This window comes from Rattus rattus, chromosome 9, assembly GCF_011064425.1.
Source record: "Rattus rattus isolate New Zealand chromosome 9, Rrattus_CSIRO_v1, whole genome shotgun sequence".
Classification (NCBI taxonomy): domain Eukaryota; kingdom Metazoa; phylum Chordata; class Mammalia; order Rodentia; family Muridae; genus Rattus; species Rattus rattus.
The window spans coordinates 36,056,712-36,073,499 of NC_046162.1; the positions used below are offsets into that span (position 1 = coordinate 36,056,712).

Here is a 16,788-nt window from a genome sequence, read left to right on the forward strand (position 1 = left end):
GGAGGACGAGTGCTTGCTGAAGCTTTTCTGTACCACCTTAACATTTTTTGGCTTGTTATCTGGGGAGATTTTTACATTGGAGAATATTGAGATTTGATTTCTGTTTACACCATGATGTAAGAGGACAGACCGAGGGGCAATTCAATTAGATTCAGGAGCGTACACAACCAGGAGACTAACGTAGGGCCCAGGTGATGTTACGTAGCCGAGGGGTGATGAAGGCCAAACTGGAGAGAAGCATATTAGTAATAGAATTGGACTTCGTTTCTTTGTCATGTAAAATTTTGAAAATCAAAGCTTTATATAAACATTCAGAAGACATTTTTCTCTGTATGTCATTGGCCTTCTCTGTCCTTAACTTGTGTAGTGAGGTAAGCTATGTGTGGAAGTTATCACACAGTAAAAATTTTACAAATGCATTCTAGATGAAACTAGGTGTCATGGGAGAGCAAAGGACCTCGGACCTTCCTGGTTTGTTTTGAGGCAGGGTCTCTCTATTCTATAGGCTGGTCACAAACCCACAGAGATCCACTTGCCTCTGCCTCCTGGAGTTCTGGGATCAAAAGTGTGTGCCACAGCGCTGGGCTTGACCTCATAATTCTTAATAAAGCTTGACAGCCACGTTCACATGTTCTTTTTTTTTTTTTTAAGTTCAGATGTTGTGGACCGTTGAGCTAATGTCTTGTATACTAGTTCATTTTCTGCATTTAAAGTATTAAGTATTTGCTGGGGCTGGAGAGGTGGCTCAGCGGTTAAGAGCACTGACAGCTCTTCCAAAGGTCCTGAGTTCAATTCCCAGCAACCACATGGTGGCTCATGGCCATCTGTAATCGGATCTAATACCCTCTTCTGGTTTGTCTGAAGCCAGCAACTGTGTACTCATACATAAAATAAAAATCATTAAAAAAATTAATTCCTATTAAAAAAAAGTGTTTGCTCCAGATGTCAATTAGAGTTTTCTCTCCCCTCTTTTGTACTGAAAAGAAACATCCTCCCTTTGTATCCCGATAAGCCCTTTCTGTGTAAGTAGAGCTCTTTAATTGCATTTACCAGAGGCTTGTGAAGTCTTAGCATATTCATGTGCTGAGTTGAAAAAGTAGTCTTTTCCAGCTATATGTAGGGCAAAATGAACGCTCTTTTCATTCTTTGCAAATGCTGTCTCCACCAGATCAATAAATCGGAGAAGCCAGAAAGCTGCGACAATGTGAAGGTAGTTGTCAGATGCCGACCTCTCAACGAGAGAGAGAAATCAATGTGCTACAGACAGGCCGTCAGCGTGGATGAAATGCGGGGGACTATCACCGTCCATAAGACCGACTCTTCCAACGAACCTCCGAAGACATTTACTTTTGATACTGTTTTTGGACCAGAGAGTAAACAACTTGATGTATATAACTTGACTGCAAGACCAATTATTGATTCTGTCCTGGAAGGCTACAATGGTGAGTGACTATGCAGCTTGCTTTAAACACACACACACACACACACACACACACACACACACACACACACACACACACACACGATTTTATTGTATGCTGAATGACCAGTAAAAGAGGCAGTTTCCGAATCTCGACTGCAGCCTGACGAGTTATGATCTAGAATGCCAGTGTCATCCTCCAGTGTCCCTTTTGCCCCTTTTGCAGCCTCTCAACCTGCATCCATTGACCCGCCATCACGGCACAATAGTTTTGTCCTTCTGAAAATTCATTTAAATGACATCATAAAATGCCATCTTGTTATCTTTTAAAGATTTACCTTTATTTTATGCATAGGAGTGTACCACCTTCATGTAGGTCTGTGCTTGCTCCACACGCTTACAGTGCTCTCGGAAGTCTGAAGACGATCCTGGTCCGGAGTTGCAGGGTTTTGAGCCACCGTGCAGGTGCTGAGAATCCAACCTGGGGCCTCAGGAGAGCAGCCAGTGCTCTTTACTCCTGAGCCACCTCTCCAGCCCATAAAACACTACCTTAAAAAGCGGTTTTCTGGGGTTGGGGATTTAGCTCAGTGGTAGAGCACTTGCCTAGCAAGCGCAAGGCCCTGGGTTCGGTCCCCAGCTCCAAAAAAAAAAAAGCAGTTTTCTTTCTCTCTGTGTAATGTTTTCTAAGGTCATCAGTAACTTTGTGACTTAAGAAAAAAATATTTATTTATTCTTATTTATATGCATGAGTGAGTGTTTGCCTGTAAGTATGTGGACCATGTACATGCCTGGTGCCCTCAGAGGCCACAGGGGGGCTTTGGATTTGTGTGAGCCACCATGTAGGTTTGTCCTAGCAACTGTATCTAGGTCCTCTGGAAGAGCTTAAAGGCTTTTAATTGCCAATCCATCTCTTCAGCCCCTTTTTTTTTTTTTTTTTTTTTTTTTTTTTTTTTTCGAGCTGGGGACCAACCAGGGCCTTGTGTTTGCCTAAGCAGTGCTCTACCACTGAGCTAAATCCCAACCCTCTTTAGCCCCTTTCTATTTTATTGTATTGTATTTTATTTTGAATGGCTGGTTTAGTTTTGGTTTTTTAAGATGGTTTCTCCCTGTAGCTCTGGCTGTCTTCTGTAGATCAGGCTGACATCAAGAGGTCTTCCTATCTTCCTTCCTCTGCCTCCCTAGTGCAGGGAGGGATTAAAAGCTTGTGCCACCACCTAGTTTAGTGTGTGTGTGTGTGTGTGTGTGTGTGTGTGTGTGTGTTTGTCTCCAGTTGCTCCAGCAACTTTGGATCTCAGCACTTGGGAGCAGAGGCAGGCAGATCTCTGAGTATGAGGCCAGCCTGGTCTGCAAATCAAGTTCTAAGAGAGCCGTGGAGAAGAGCCTTGTCTGGGGGTGGGGGAGAAAAAGAAAAAGTCCACAGAACAACAAGTTCCTTCTTTTGATATTGAAATGGTTTTTGTGGGGTGTGGGTTGTCAAAAATCAGTTGACCTAAATGTGTGCCCTTGCTGACTTTTGGACCATGTGTTCTATTCCATGCCCAGTCCACCTTGATAGTGTACCTGTGAGGTGCTGTTGAACTTAGGTAGCGTCAATAAGATAACACCCATTCTCCAACTTGGCTGGCTTTTTTGCCTGTCTGTTTCCATGGTTGGTTTTGCCCTTGGTATTTTCCTATAGATTTTATAACCACCTTAGCAGTTTCCTTAAAATACCTTTTGGGATATTGATCACAATTGTGTTTAAATCCTCTATTGACAGTGTTAAGTCATCTGTCTCACTAAGATAACAATGTCTTGCTCACTTAAACTCTCTCACTTCTTTCAATACTTTTTATATTATTCCTAAGAACTTAAAAAATTACCTGTATGAGGTCATGTGTGCCACAGCATTCATATAGCAGTCAGAAGACAACTTGAGGGAGTCATTTCTTGCCTTTCACCGTAGAGATTCCTGGAATCAAACTCAGGTGTCAGGTTTGGTGGCAAGTATCTTGCCTACTTTGTCATCTTTCTTACTGACTTCGCAGCATTCTGTTGTGAATAGAATTATTTGCATAAGTTCATACTGGAATTACGTATTGTTATTAGTATGCAGAAATACATCTGATTTTTAACTAATTTTTATTAAGATAAATTTTAAGTGACGTAAATTCACTCATCATTCACAGTGTAGGATTAATATGTTTTCAGTGGATCACGGTGTGCAAACTGTCACCACCTGCTGTTGTTAGACTGTTTCCAGCAACCCAAGAGGGAACAGATCTCAGTTTCAGCCACCTCAGTCCGCTCAACACCACTGCTCTGTTGGAGTTTTCTGCTCTGCCATTTCATAAAAGAGGCTCACCTTGGGCATAGTCTTTCCCCTGGCTTCTTTCATTAAGCACAGTGTTATCTGTGCTCATTCTTATGGTAGAGTGTATCAGTATCCATTCATTCACGCTATCACCAAATAGTATCCCCTTGTATAGATACTTTTTGTTTGTACATCTATCCTTGAGTATTTGGGCTGTTGTCACTTTGTAGCTAGCTGTTAGGAGTAACGTTCTTTAGCATATTCTTGTGTAAGCTTTTAACTTTCCTGAACACCTAGGAGTGGAGTTGCTGAGTCATGGGGTTACTTTCTTTGACCTTTTGAAGAACTACCAAAGGGTATTTCACAGTGACATCATCATTTCACATTCCTGGCAGCAATGTGAGCGGTCCAGTTTCCAGCATCTGTTATTGTCATCTTGGTAGCATCATCATAATGGCACAAAGTGCTGTCTCACATTGACCTTGTATTCTGCAACCTTGCTAAACTTAATAATTCTTGTTACACTTTAGTGTTTGCCCCTGGGTTAGGGGGTGGAGATCAAAATCTAGACCTTTACACTTTTAAAAAAATCGTCTAGGATTTTCTACATGTACAAATAATTATATTGTCTGCCGGTAAAGACAGTTTTTACTTTTCTTTGCAGTCTTTTGCCTTTAATTTGCTTTTGTTACCTGAAACTCTGGGCAGAAATATCAATAAATGTAGAGCACAGTCGGAGAGAGTGGACATCGTTGTCCTGCTCCTGAGCTGACTGGTGACCCTCATGTTAACTGTAGGTTTTCCACAGACCTGTCAGCCAGACTGAGGAGCGCCTCTCCTCTAGTTCAGTTTGTTCACAGGTGTTTGGTTTGCTTGTCTGTCTGTCTGTATTTTCTTTCTTGCAGGGATGTAATATCACATGTTTTCAAATGTAGTTCTTTCGAAGTTTGTCATTAGGTTTTTATAAGTGAAACTAGCTTTGTCACTTAGACGTGAATTATTGTTCTTTCCAAATCTTGTTATGATTTGCCAAAGTTTTATTTAAAATTTTTGTGTTCATGAGGGATATAAAACACAGTTTTCTGGAAATGTCTTTTTCTAGTTTCAGAATAATGCTAGTTTGTTTTCTTTCTTTCTCTTTTGGTTTTTGAGACAGGGTTTCTCTGTCATTTCTCTTTTGCTCTTTCTCTGTTTTATTTTCTGTTTGTTTGTTTGTTTGTTTGTTTGAAACGAGGACTCCATTTTCTGGCTGTCCTGGAACTTGCTCTGTAGACCAGGCTGGCCTCAAACTCAACAGAGATGTACCTGCCTTGCTTCTGCATGCTGTAATTAAAGCAACAGTTGTCATTTTTTTTTTTTTTTAAAGATTTATTTATTTATTACATACAAGTACACTGTAGCTGTCTTCAGATATACCAGAAGAGGGCATCGGATCTCTTTACAGATGGTTGTGAGCCACCATGTGGTTGCTGGGAATTGAACTCATGACCTCTGGAAGAGCAGTCGGGTGCTCTTAACCGCTGAGCCATCTCTCCAGCCCCAACAGTTGTCATTTTAATCAAGAAGTGTTTCTCTGTTCTCATGGCTCCAGCAACCTTTCTCATCCCTTCATGGTGATCTGAGTCTTTGTTTTCCTGGCTTGGTTGGTGAGAGATTGATACTTTGGGTATTTTTCACTTTTCCTGTGTTGTCTCATATTTTCTGTCCTGTTTTTTTGTTCTGATTTTAGTTGCTTCGTTTTCTGACTTTGGATTTGCTCTTTCTCTGTTTTATTTTATGTTTGTTTATTTGAAACAGTGACTCTACGTAGTCCAGGCTGTCCTCCAACTTGCTATGTAGACCAGCCTGGCCTGGAAATCAGAGATTCTTTTGCCTCCCAAGCGCTGGGATTAAAGGCATGTGTCACTGCTGTCTCGCCTCTGTTTTCTTAAGGTGGGGACTGAGGTCAGTGTTCGGAGACTTTTCATCCTTCTGATAGAGGAGTTTAGTGATGTACCCTGCCTCCCGCCTGCTCAGTGCTTCAGTGTTAATTAAAAGAACTGGACATACAGACCACATCTTTACTTATACCCATTTCAGAGTGCTTTCTATTTCACTGTTTGTGTGTGTGTGTGTGTGTGTGTGTGTGTGTGTCTGTGTGTGTGTGTGCATGTTTATGTATTTTTACCTTCATGTGTGTGCCAGTGTGCATGCATGTGTGTTATTCACGTGTGTTTGAAGGCCAGAGGTCAACTTTGAGTGCATTCTTCAGGAGGACCCCCTTGGTTTCTGAGAGCTGGGCAGGCTAGTGAGCCTGGGACCCTCTGTCCACACCTGCCCAGCACTGGAATCCAAGCTCATGCTACCACCTCTGGCTTTTCATGCTGTGTTTGAACTCTGGTCCTCGTGCCCGTGTGGTAAGCACTTTACCAGTTGAACCATCCTTGCCCTAGCCCCCGATTCCTTCTGTGATACTCTGCCTATGTGTGCTGTTGGTCGAGATGCTCTGGGGTTTTCCCAGAGGGTCTTCTTTAGATTCTTGCCTAATTTCATTTTAGCTATGGAACATACTTCATGTGATTGGAGTCTTGCAGGTTCATTGAGACCTGTCTTCTTTGGAATGTGATTTATCACTAAGTGCTCTGTGTGTGTTTGAGAAGGCCGTGTGTTCTGTGTCGGGGCAGAGGTGCTAAGGTCCTCAGTCAGGGTTTGCTGGTGTGTGCAGCTCTTCTGTTCCGTCAACCATTGAGAAATCTCAGAGTATATTTTCTGAATTTGCCTTTTTTTAAAAAAAAAACTTTTAAAATTTATTTTATGTGTGTTTCAGACACACCAGAAGAGGACATCAGATCCCATTACAGATGGTTGTGAGCCACCATGTGGTTGCTGGGAATTGAACTCAGTACCTCTGGAAGAGCAGTCAGTGCTCACAACCAATGAGCAGAGCCCCTCCCCCCCTTTTCTCTTTTAGACAGCATTTCACTATACACCCCTGGCTGGCCTTGAACTCAGTGCTGGGGTTATTAAACATGTGGACCACCATGCTGGACTGCCCACTTTTTCCCCCTATACTTTGGGGAGCTGTGAGAAGGAGCATAAATGGTTAGGATTTTTTGCTATCTTGGTGACTTTTCTATTGTGCAGTTGTTCTTTTCGGTTTTAGAAATCTGCGTATGAATAACGCAAGGATAATCTTTACACTTCACTCCCAACAACTCAGCTAGGTACTTGAAGGAGGATCCTCCACCAAAGTGCCATGCTTTCTCTGCGGCCCTCTCCCCGGGACACTACCTCCTTCAGACTCTAGTCTCATTTTGGGGTTCTCATAGGAAGCCAGCTATTCTCTACTTGTCTCCCTATCTTGTCCGGTGACTTAAATTTGTTCTTTGCCGAGCTGTGTTTGACCTTATGCAAGAAGCATTCGCCCGTCTGCTGTAGGCAAGGAACCCGGGGTGAATGAAGCCCTAGCCTCAGTCCTCAGGTGAGGCTGAAGAGCCCGCAGAAGCCTCTCACTCATAAACCCTGGCTTTCAGCAGAAGGGAGTTTACTCAGGGCGTCACTAGAGCATGGAGACCTGGATTTGGGTTTTTGTTTGTTTGTTTTCCTCTCTACATAGCCTTGGCCATCCTAGAACTCACTACATAGACCAGGCTGGGCTTGAAAAATCACAGAGATCCACCTGCTTCTGCCTCCTGTCTGCTAGTGCTATGGGTGTATGCTACCACACCTGAATTAGATTGTTTTTTTAATTAATTGTTTTGAAAACTTTTTCTTTCATTTTTGTACCTTCAATTCCAGCCAGGATGGCTAATATAGTCCTTAATACTCCATCTTGGTTGGAATCAAAAGTGTTCCTGCTTTAATTTTTGAGGTAACAGAATTATGAATTTTTAAAAATAAATACTGTGAAGGATGGTGTTTGACCATCAGGAGCTTGTACCTCTTTTGCATGGTCTCGTGCTGACTGTGGAAACTGCTAACTGTAGAACAGTTTGGAAGAGGTGATTCTTAGGAACGATGTAACAGTCAATTCATTCTCCAGTACTGAATGTAATATGATGTAATGTTTAGGATTCTCCAGGGTAGATGCTAATCTTTACCTGTTTTAAAATAGTGTTAGCTAGGTTCAGTGATGCATGGCTATACCAGCTAGCTACTTGGAATGCTGAGGTAGGAGGGCCACCTAAGTCAGAAGTTCAAGATTGGCCTGTGAACATAGCAAGACCGTACATCAAGAAATAATAATAGAGGGTTGGGGATTTAGCTCAGTGGTAGAGCGCTTGCCTAGCAAGCGCAAGGCCCTGGGTTAGGTTCCCAGCAAAATCAACACCAAAGAATAGGCAGCTCTGATGGAACCCAGTGTTGTGTGTGCAGAGCCTCTTCAGTGCGCTGTCCCCATCAGAGCCAGCTGCATGGAAGTGGGTGTGGCCATGTCCTCATCTCCCATGCAGGTTCACTCCGCAGTGTCCTGGCCAACTACCCCAGCTCTCTAGCTCACTGTGTCTTCACAGCATCCTGGCACTCGGAGCCACAATGATCTGCAGGCTGCAGCTCTGAAGGACAGTCACTCTGGCTTCTCTGTGAGCTGGCGTGATCAGGGTCCTGTGAGTCTCTGCTCGCTGTGGGTCTGTCCTCCGCTTCCATCTCTTTCTCCCATCCTGGAGGCTCCCTTCATTCTCCTCACCACCTCTGGTTCTTGCACTAACTGAAACTTAGTGTCACCTCACTGCCTGTGGAAAGACTTTCCTGTCCTCTCGTCTTCCTTCCCAGCCACCCCCTGCCCGGTTTATGTCCATACTTCTGTCTAGATTTGTTTCTCCACCGTAAGGCCAGAGTTTGTATTGGCCCTGTTTGTCACTTTGTCCTTGGGGCCCAGATCCCAGGTCATGCTTAGGTATGTGTGGGGAATACTTGTTAAATGGGTAGGTACATTTAAGACGTGACTCATCGCCTGTTGCCTATAATAATTATCACTTTCCTAGTTAGTAGTATTTCACAACTGTTTCTTAGACAGTTTCTTTTAAAATAGTGAATTATTTTAGGATTAAAAAGAAGAAAATACCATTTTACCGATATTCTCAACCAGGTATGTGTTGAGAACACTTGATATCAATATCTTCGTTTGATTCTTACTGTCAATGTACAGAGCAAGTCCTCTCACTCTTGTTTTGGCTTTGAGGACTTCTCTGGAAAGTTAATCTGAGGTCAAATGGCTAAAGAATTCCAGGTATGATGGACTCAGACAGGTGTTCCTGCTCTTACGTCTGCCCTGCCCCCTCCAATTTAATTTCTTAGAATTAACTACAATGTGAATTTTTTTTTACACAGGATTTCACTGTGTAGCCCTGGCCAGCCTGGAACTCACGTAGACCAGTCTGGCCTCAGAATCCCAGAGACCTATTTGCCTCTCCCTCCTGAGTGTTGGGATTAAAGGCATACACCACTGCGCCCAGCCAGTGTAAGAGCTTTGTATTTAAGCTTTAGGATACTTTTTATAGATATTGGAGTGTTTTGTTGATCACGATGCTGTAACAATACTTGCTGTTTGGTATAACACCTAGTATACATGTCGATACTAAAAGTCGAACATATACTAGAATATGTTTTTGTTTCATTTTTTAAGACAGAGTCTTACTATGTAGCCCAAGCTGCCCTCAAACTTGCAGTGACCTCCCACCTCTTCCTTTGTACTGCAGATTGTAGATGTGTGCCACTGTGCCCAGGTGGAGAGTGAAGTTTTAGTTCAGGGAATATGTTACATAGCAGCATCAAAAGGCTTAATTTTAAGATTCATCAGACCCTGGAAGTAACAGACTGCTTACACCATTCTCAGGGACCATTTTTGCATATGGACAGACTGGGACAGGCAAGACTTTCACCATGGAAGGTGTTCGCGCAGTGCCGGGGCTCAGAGGGGTCATCCCCAACTCATTTGCTCACATATTTGGTCATATCGCAAAAGCAGAAGGCGACACGAGGTAAGATCACTTCAGTTTCCTAATACTGAGAGGATCCAAGCAGGAAAGACCTAGAGTCATGGAAATTATAACCATCTTTCCGACCCTGAGTGTTCCACCATTGTCCTTATAGGTTTCTGGTTCGAGTGTCATACTTAGAGATATATAATGAAGAAGTCCGAGACCTTCTGGGTAAAGATCAGACACAGAGGTTGGAGGTATGGATGTAATTAGAGTTAAAATAAAAATCGAAATAGAATGTTTGTCAAATTAAGGTTCTTTTTCTATAAAAGGTTAAAACACCACCTTCAGATGTCACAACTTCCAAGTGCACACTGTTTGAGCCTAAGTCACTGAAGCACAGCCGCAGAGTCAGACGGGAACATTGATAGATGTCACTGTCTTAAAAATATTTTAAGATACAAAACAAACAGGAAAAGATTAGCCTTTCCATTGTTAGAATTAGATTTTTTTTTATTTTGCAAGTGCCCAGTTTGTTTTTTTCCATTTGAAGATCCTTGCCAGTATCCCCTGCCTCAAACCAGTCTGCCTTCGGCTTTTGAAAGTGTAGGTTACCACTCACAGACGCTTGACCTGTTCCTCTTGCTAGCTTGTCCCCAAGTACATTCCCAAGCGCTCAGCCGGGAAAGGACTTGCCACTGAGCCTGAGCACTGAGTTTGATCCCTGAGACCACACAGTGGAAGGAGAGAACCATGAACTATTCTTTTAGACTGGCCATATTTTCTTCATGGCCCCATCACAAGTAATCTTGTGTGCAGGATTCCCTTGTCTGTTCTTATGCCTTATCTCCCCCAGGAGTGCAGGCGTGGCTCATAACTGTACCCTGCCTAACACCTTCCCATGTGTAACAGTGGATACTCTGAGTAAGTGGACACTTACCGTTATAGACTGAAGTCTTAGGCTTGGCTTTTGTTTTTTAGGTTAAAGAAAGGCCTGACGTGGGAGTATATATCAAAGATTTATCAGCATATGTAGTCAACAATGCTGACGACATGGATAGAATCATGACTCTGGGCCACAAAAACCGTAAGTGTGCCATGCTACCGTCTGGGTGCTTGTTTGAGTGCTGGTCCGGAAGCAGGTAAGATGGCTTTCCCCATAGAGGCTGAAGTTTTCTTCTTTATTGTATTATTATTAGTTGTTGGTTTTATTTTGTTGTTTTGTTTTTTGAGGCAGGGTTTCTTTGTGTAGCCTTGCCTATCTTGGAAATTGCTCTGTAGATCAGGCTGGTCTTGAACTCACCTAGATCCACCTGCTACTGCTTCCTGAATGCTGGGATTAAAGGCACAGGCCACCACTGCCTGGCAAATTTTTTTGTTTTAAGTCCACTCATTTTATTTACTATCTAGGGAATATATCTGAACAGTAGCACAGATTTTTTTCATACTAAAGTTTCTTTTCATTACTACCAATCTTTTTTTTTTTTTTTTTTTTTTTTTTGAGCTGGGGACCAACCCAGGGCCTTATGCTTCCTAGGTAAGCGCTCTACCACTGAGCTAAATCCTAGCCCCATTTCTACCAATCTTTAAAATTTTTTTATTTAATCTTATGAGTGTTTTGACTGCATGTATGTAAGTGCATCACATGTACACAGTGCCACAAAGGCCAGAAGAGGGCATCAGATCTCCTGGAATTGGAGTTACCATTGTGATCAGTCATGTGGGTGCTGAGAACCAAACCCAAGTCCTCTGGAAGAACGATCAACACTTTGTAACTTCAGAGTCATCTCTCCAGCCTCTTTGTTTGTTTGGGTTTCGTTTGTTTGGGTTTTGTTGTTTGTTTGTTTGTTTTTTCTTGAGACAGGCTTTGTCTATATATCTTGGGCTGTTTGGTTGGCCTCAAACTCACAGAGGTCCTCCTGCCTTTACCTCCTTCGTGCTGGTATTAAACATATGCACCACCAAGACCAGTTGCCAGTCTTTGAAGTAGTTTTGCTAGTTAAATTTTTTTTTTTTTAATTTTGTTTTTTCAAGACAGGTATCTCTGTATATAGCTCTAGCTGTCCTGGATCTCACTGTGTAGACCAGGCTGGCCTTGAACTTGGAGATCTGCCTGCCTTTGTCTCTGAGTGCTAGGATTAAAGGCATACACCACCATAATCACCACCAGGCAAGTTGAAGTTTTGGTTAACATTTTGATCAAACACTTAGTGAGTGGGAGGTGCTCCTGCTGTGTGCTTTATTGGAATGATTGCCTAGTCTTCACTGCAGTCCATGGGGACTTGGGAGAGTGAGACATAGTTTAGACATGAATAGGTAATAGAATTGCCAAGTGGTGATTGAACCTAGGCTCTTAGTCTGAATTAGCCAGAATCTATACTGCTTTACTTCTGTTGAAAAGAAAAGCAAAATTAAATAACATTTTCACTTTCTAGTAATTGTTTTAGATTTTTCTTCCAGAGAAGAAACGTTTTACCAGGTATGATGGCTTATACCTTTAATCCAAGTGTTAAGGAGGCAGAGGCAGAGGCAGAGGCAGGTGGACCTCTGAGGTTGAAGCCAGTCTTGTCTACATAGGAGTTTTGGGCCAGACAGAACTGCCTTGCTCAGACTGGCCTCAAACTTGTAATCCTCCTGCCTCAGCATTCTATAAACTAGGATTACACGAATGACCCTCCACACTGTTTTAGCATGTGTTAAATGTTTAGTTTTGGTTTTAGACGCAGTCTCGCGTGTAGCCCTAGCTGGCCTGCAACTTGATATGTAGATGAAGCAGCTTCTCAGAGGTGTGCCTGCTTCTGTCTGCTGAGTGCTGGGATTCAAGGGTGCGCCATTGTGCCCAGCTCTTGGTGTCGTGAAAAGTCCCCATGGTGTTGGCATCTTTGGATATTATGGGATGTAGATCCACCTCATGTTTTCAGTGACTGCTTAGTACCTTAGCTCTCCCGTAGTAAATTGGCAGCCTTGTGCCGGGTCTGTGGTACTCACCATTTCAGTTGCGCTGATTCTCCCTGCAGTACCCGATGCGTTGCCAGTCACTCCAGTTCGGAATCCCAAACATAATTCTTTAGAGAGCGTTGAGTCAGCAGCAGGCTCTTTTTTTCTTTTCAGTTATTTAATGTGTGTTTCTTTTTGTGGTGTAATCTCTTCTTTTTTCCAAGAGAGAAGGTCTTGCTGTGCTGCCAAGGCTGGCCTGGGTCGCCTGAGTTGACATGCTCTCCTGCCTTGGCCTCCTAAGGAGACACTACCATGTCCATCTTCATAGATAGTTGTATCTTTAGGTAATAGTGTTCGGAGTGAAATACAGAGTTTTGTGCTGTGATTCTGTTACAGTGTTGAGTACATTACAGATTCTTTGGTTGTAGTGTGAATTATAAAAGAAGTATACAATGGCCAAACAACCTGTAGTTAATAGTTAGGCATAGTCACTGGCTTTGACTGTGGTGAAAGCAAGCATTTTAAATGTCCTGTGTATTTAATGAGTAATGCTACTCTCTGAGCTGAGGATAGCTCAATTGGTACAAAGCTTACTTAGCACATATATAGCATGATAGTAGTCCAGAGGTAGAGATAGGAGCCCAGACTTTAAGGATAGCCTTGGGGTTGGGGATTTAGCTCAGTGGTAGAGCGCTTGCCTAGGAAGCGCAAGGCCCTGGGTTGGGTCCCCAGCTCAAAAAAAAAAGAACCAAAAAAAAAAAAAAAAAAAAAAAAGGATAGCCTTGGCTACAGGACACCCTGTCTGAACAAAGTAAACATAAAGGCATTGTGTAAAATCGTTAAGGGTTTCTTTTCTTTGTTAAAGGTTCCGTTGGTGCAACCAATATGAACGAGCACAGTTCCCGATCGCACGCCATCTTCACAATTACAATCGAGTGTAGCGAGAAAGGCGTGGATGGAAACATGCATGTCAGGATGGGGAAGCTCCACCTTGTGGATCTTGCTGTAAGTCACCCGATGCTACTTAAGTTCTTCTCTGAAGTCCATTTGTCTGTTAATAAAAATCAAACAAATCAAACTCAAAGGTATGGTTTACACATCATTTTAAATCGCTTATTATTATGGGATATCTGAAAGTGGATATAGTATCAGTATGTCACCCAGCATCAACATCTGTGAGCTCCTGGCCAGCCTTCTTTGTCTGTTCTCAACTCACTTCTGAAGTGAATTTCAAATGAATTTCATATGTGATATTTTAAATTACTTTTAAAAAAAGACTAGAAAAAGCACATTCTTGATTTTTAAAAATTAGTTCAATTTTTGTCTGTTTATTGCTAGGGGTCAGAAAGACAAGCAAAAACTGGAGCCACAGGGCAGCGCCTCAAAGAAGCTACCAAAATCAACCTTTCATTGTCTACCCTGGGCAATGTCATTTCTGCCTTGGTAGATGGAAAAAGCACTCATGTGCCATATCGGAACTCTAAACTGACACGTCTCCTGCAGGATTCCTTAGGAGGGAACTCAAAAACCATGATGGTAAGACTAGTCACGGCAGCTAGTTCATATAAGGCAGAGTTAAGATTCTAATTAATGCCCATAATTGACGTGAGTAGCACTTTACACATCAGTCCCTTTTCTTTGTGTAATGCACTATATGATCGCCTGTGGTTGTATCATTTCCACACCTATATGATTGATACCGAATCAAGATCGGCCAAAGAAGGCCAAATCGCATATGTGCTTCGGGTATGTTTTGGTAACGGTGATGTTCGAAGTGTAGAATGATTTACATTTCTAATTCAACAGTGTGCAAATATTGGGCCAGCAGATTATAATTATGATGAAACCATCAGTACCTTGCGGTATGCCAACCGCGCCAAGAACATTAAAAACAAAGCTAGAATTAATGAAGACCCAAAGGACGCTCTGCTTCGCCAGTTTCAGAAAGAAATAGAAGAGCTGAAGAAAAAGCTTGAGGAAGGTAACTTCTCACAAAGATTACTGTCAGCTGAGACATGCTGGGACTCACAGCATTTGCTTCCTGTCAGGCAACAGCCTCTAACATTGACACACACATTGATTTAAAGTGTGTGTGTGTCTCTGTGTTGGACATGTGTGAGTGCAGGCCCCCATAGGCCACAGTGCACTTGGGTCAGAGAACATCTGTGGGAGCCCGTTCCCTTCTTGCACTCTAATTCTAGGACTCTAATTCATGTCAGGCTCCCATGGCAAATATTCTACCTGCTAAGCCATTTGTTGGTATTGATATTGAAAGTAATATTTCTGAGGAATATGTGTCTGCTAAGAAAATACTTTCTAGGATAAAGTCCCATTTGGTGGTGGTGAGGAGCTTCCTGGTTGGTTCCACTGCGTCTACCAGAGCTCTGACTGGTATTAGCCGCAAGTGAAGGGCCTGTGGACCAAGCCTTTGGAGTCTCTGGGAAAAACTCAGAGGTGCCAACCTGCCACTCATGTATCTGGGGAAAAGCCAGATTCTGAGAAAAGCAGGAGAGAGCTGCCTCACAGATAATGAAGTCGCCATCTGTGAATGGTCACTAGGTGGCGTTTATAGCCGGTTTGTTTCTGAGATCATTCACTCCCCAGTTAGTGCTGAGCACATGGCTTTATTTTGCTGATTCATTTATTTTTCACATCTTTGTAGATAAAATATACATCATAGAAGTTGACATTTGACTGTGCTAGGCACCGCACATAAGGAAAAACGTGTGCATTATTTGTGCTTCTGGGTTTGGCTTTTCCACAGTGTAAGGGCTTCAGGGCCCTTTGTGCTGTGCCTTGTTCGGATTTCTTTCTATCCTAGATTACTAGGATCCCACCCTGCTTCCACACTGTTTCGAGTGTCTGTTCCTCTGTTTGGGGTGTGAGTTGCTGCACCTCTTGGTTCGTGTGAATGGTGTGACTGTGCACATTGGCTCACACATGTTCAAGTCCTTGTGCAGATGGTGCAGGCAGGCATGTACCAGAGGCAGGCGTGGCGTCAGGCATACGTTTGGAACAGGTTTCACTTTATTGTATCCTTCTGACCCTGTGCTCTTGTTTTTATGATCTAGTTAATAGAATGATCATAAACAGTAGAATGTAGGAAAAGCATGAAATGAATAATTTATAAAGCTATTTTAAAGTTTTTTGAAGCTTGTGGAAGTTCATGTAGCATGGAGAGTTTCCATCTGCCCATGTGTGGCATCATTCACACTAGGATCTTGTTACTGAGCCCAGAAAATGCTGATTCAGAACTACTCGCCAGCCTGCGGTCTACCCAGACTGGCTTCCCTTTTCCCGAGACCCTGCGTGAAAGGACAGTTCGCTGACTGTTCACTTGATCTTTCTGATACAGTCTCACTGAGAGGCACAGGTAGCCTCGATCCCCTGGCTCAATTTCCTACAGCTTCCAAAGACTTGTGACTCTTTAAAAACATAAATGTCAGGGTCAGAGAGATGGTCCTTGTGTGTGTTTACAGCTGTCCTCACCGTGGATCAGATTTTCACTTCTCTTTTAGAACTGTGAAAATGAAATTCCTAGCTAGACATGAAGGTGCCCAGCACTCAGGAGACAGATGCAGGCAGAGTGCTGAGTCCCAGGCCAGCCAGTTACAGAGTGAGATCCTGTCTTAATTTTGTTTCTAAAGTAAAATAAAACTTCTGTGTAAATAATGTGTGTGGTTGCATGTGATCTGTGCACATGCATAGGTGTTCCTGTTGGCGGAACCAGGGGAAGACAGGATCTCTCACTGGGCTGGAATCCACCAAGTCGGTGAGTTTGTCAGCAAACTCCAGGAATCCTGCAGTCTCCATCGGCCCTTCACTATCTCTAAGTTTAAATATCAGGCACACTATCCATGAACATTTAAATGGATTTTTCAGTTTCTAAATAGCCAATAATGACTTGGTAACAGACTAAAAGTCATTGTTAAATTTCTGTCCAAGGGGAAGAAGTATCAGGCTCTGACATCAGTGGGTCAGAGGAGGATGACAACGAGGAGGGTGAACTTGGAGAAGATGGAGAAAAAAGGAAAAAGAGAAGGGGTAAGTTCTGCTCATGTTCTAACCAGTTGGAACTGGCTAGAGCTGCTCCCTGACGATGCAATGCCCACTTTTTATTTGCTATGAATTAAGGTAGTGGTTCCAGCAGGGAGTGCATGCTACATGTGGTTAAGTTTGTAAACTTTGTTGTTTCTCTTGCTGACCTAGGCTCTATATCAGCTCTTGTAAAATTCTAAGTT

At 42.8% G+C, this 16,788-nt stretch overlaps 1 protein-coding gene across 1 annotated transcript in view; it reads left to right on the forward strand.

Annotated features, from left to right (window-relative positions):
* Nucleotides 1-16,788, forward strand: part of Kif3a (kinesin family member 3A) — a 32,118-nt gene that overhangs the window by 2,096 nt on the left and 13,234 nt on the right. Inside the window, exons 2-9 of the mRNA XM_032911769.1 lie at nt 1,169-1,442; nt 9,526-9,670; nt 9,783-9,867; nt 10,592-10,697; nt 13,413-13,552; nt 13,886-14,083; nt 14,354-14,528; nt 16,493-16,591. Coding sequence (XP_032767660.1) covers nt 1,169-1,442; nt 9,526-9,670; nt 9,783-9,867; nt 10,592-10,697; nt 13,413-13,552; nt 13,886-14,083; nt 14,354-14,528; nt 16,493-16,591 — 1,222 coding nt within the window. The remainder of the gene's footprint in view (nt 1-1,168; nt 1,443-9,525; nt 9,671-9,782; nt 9,868-10,591; nt 10,698-13,412; nt 13,553-13,885; nt 14,084-14,353; nt 14,529-16,492; nt 16,592-16,788) is intronic.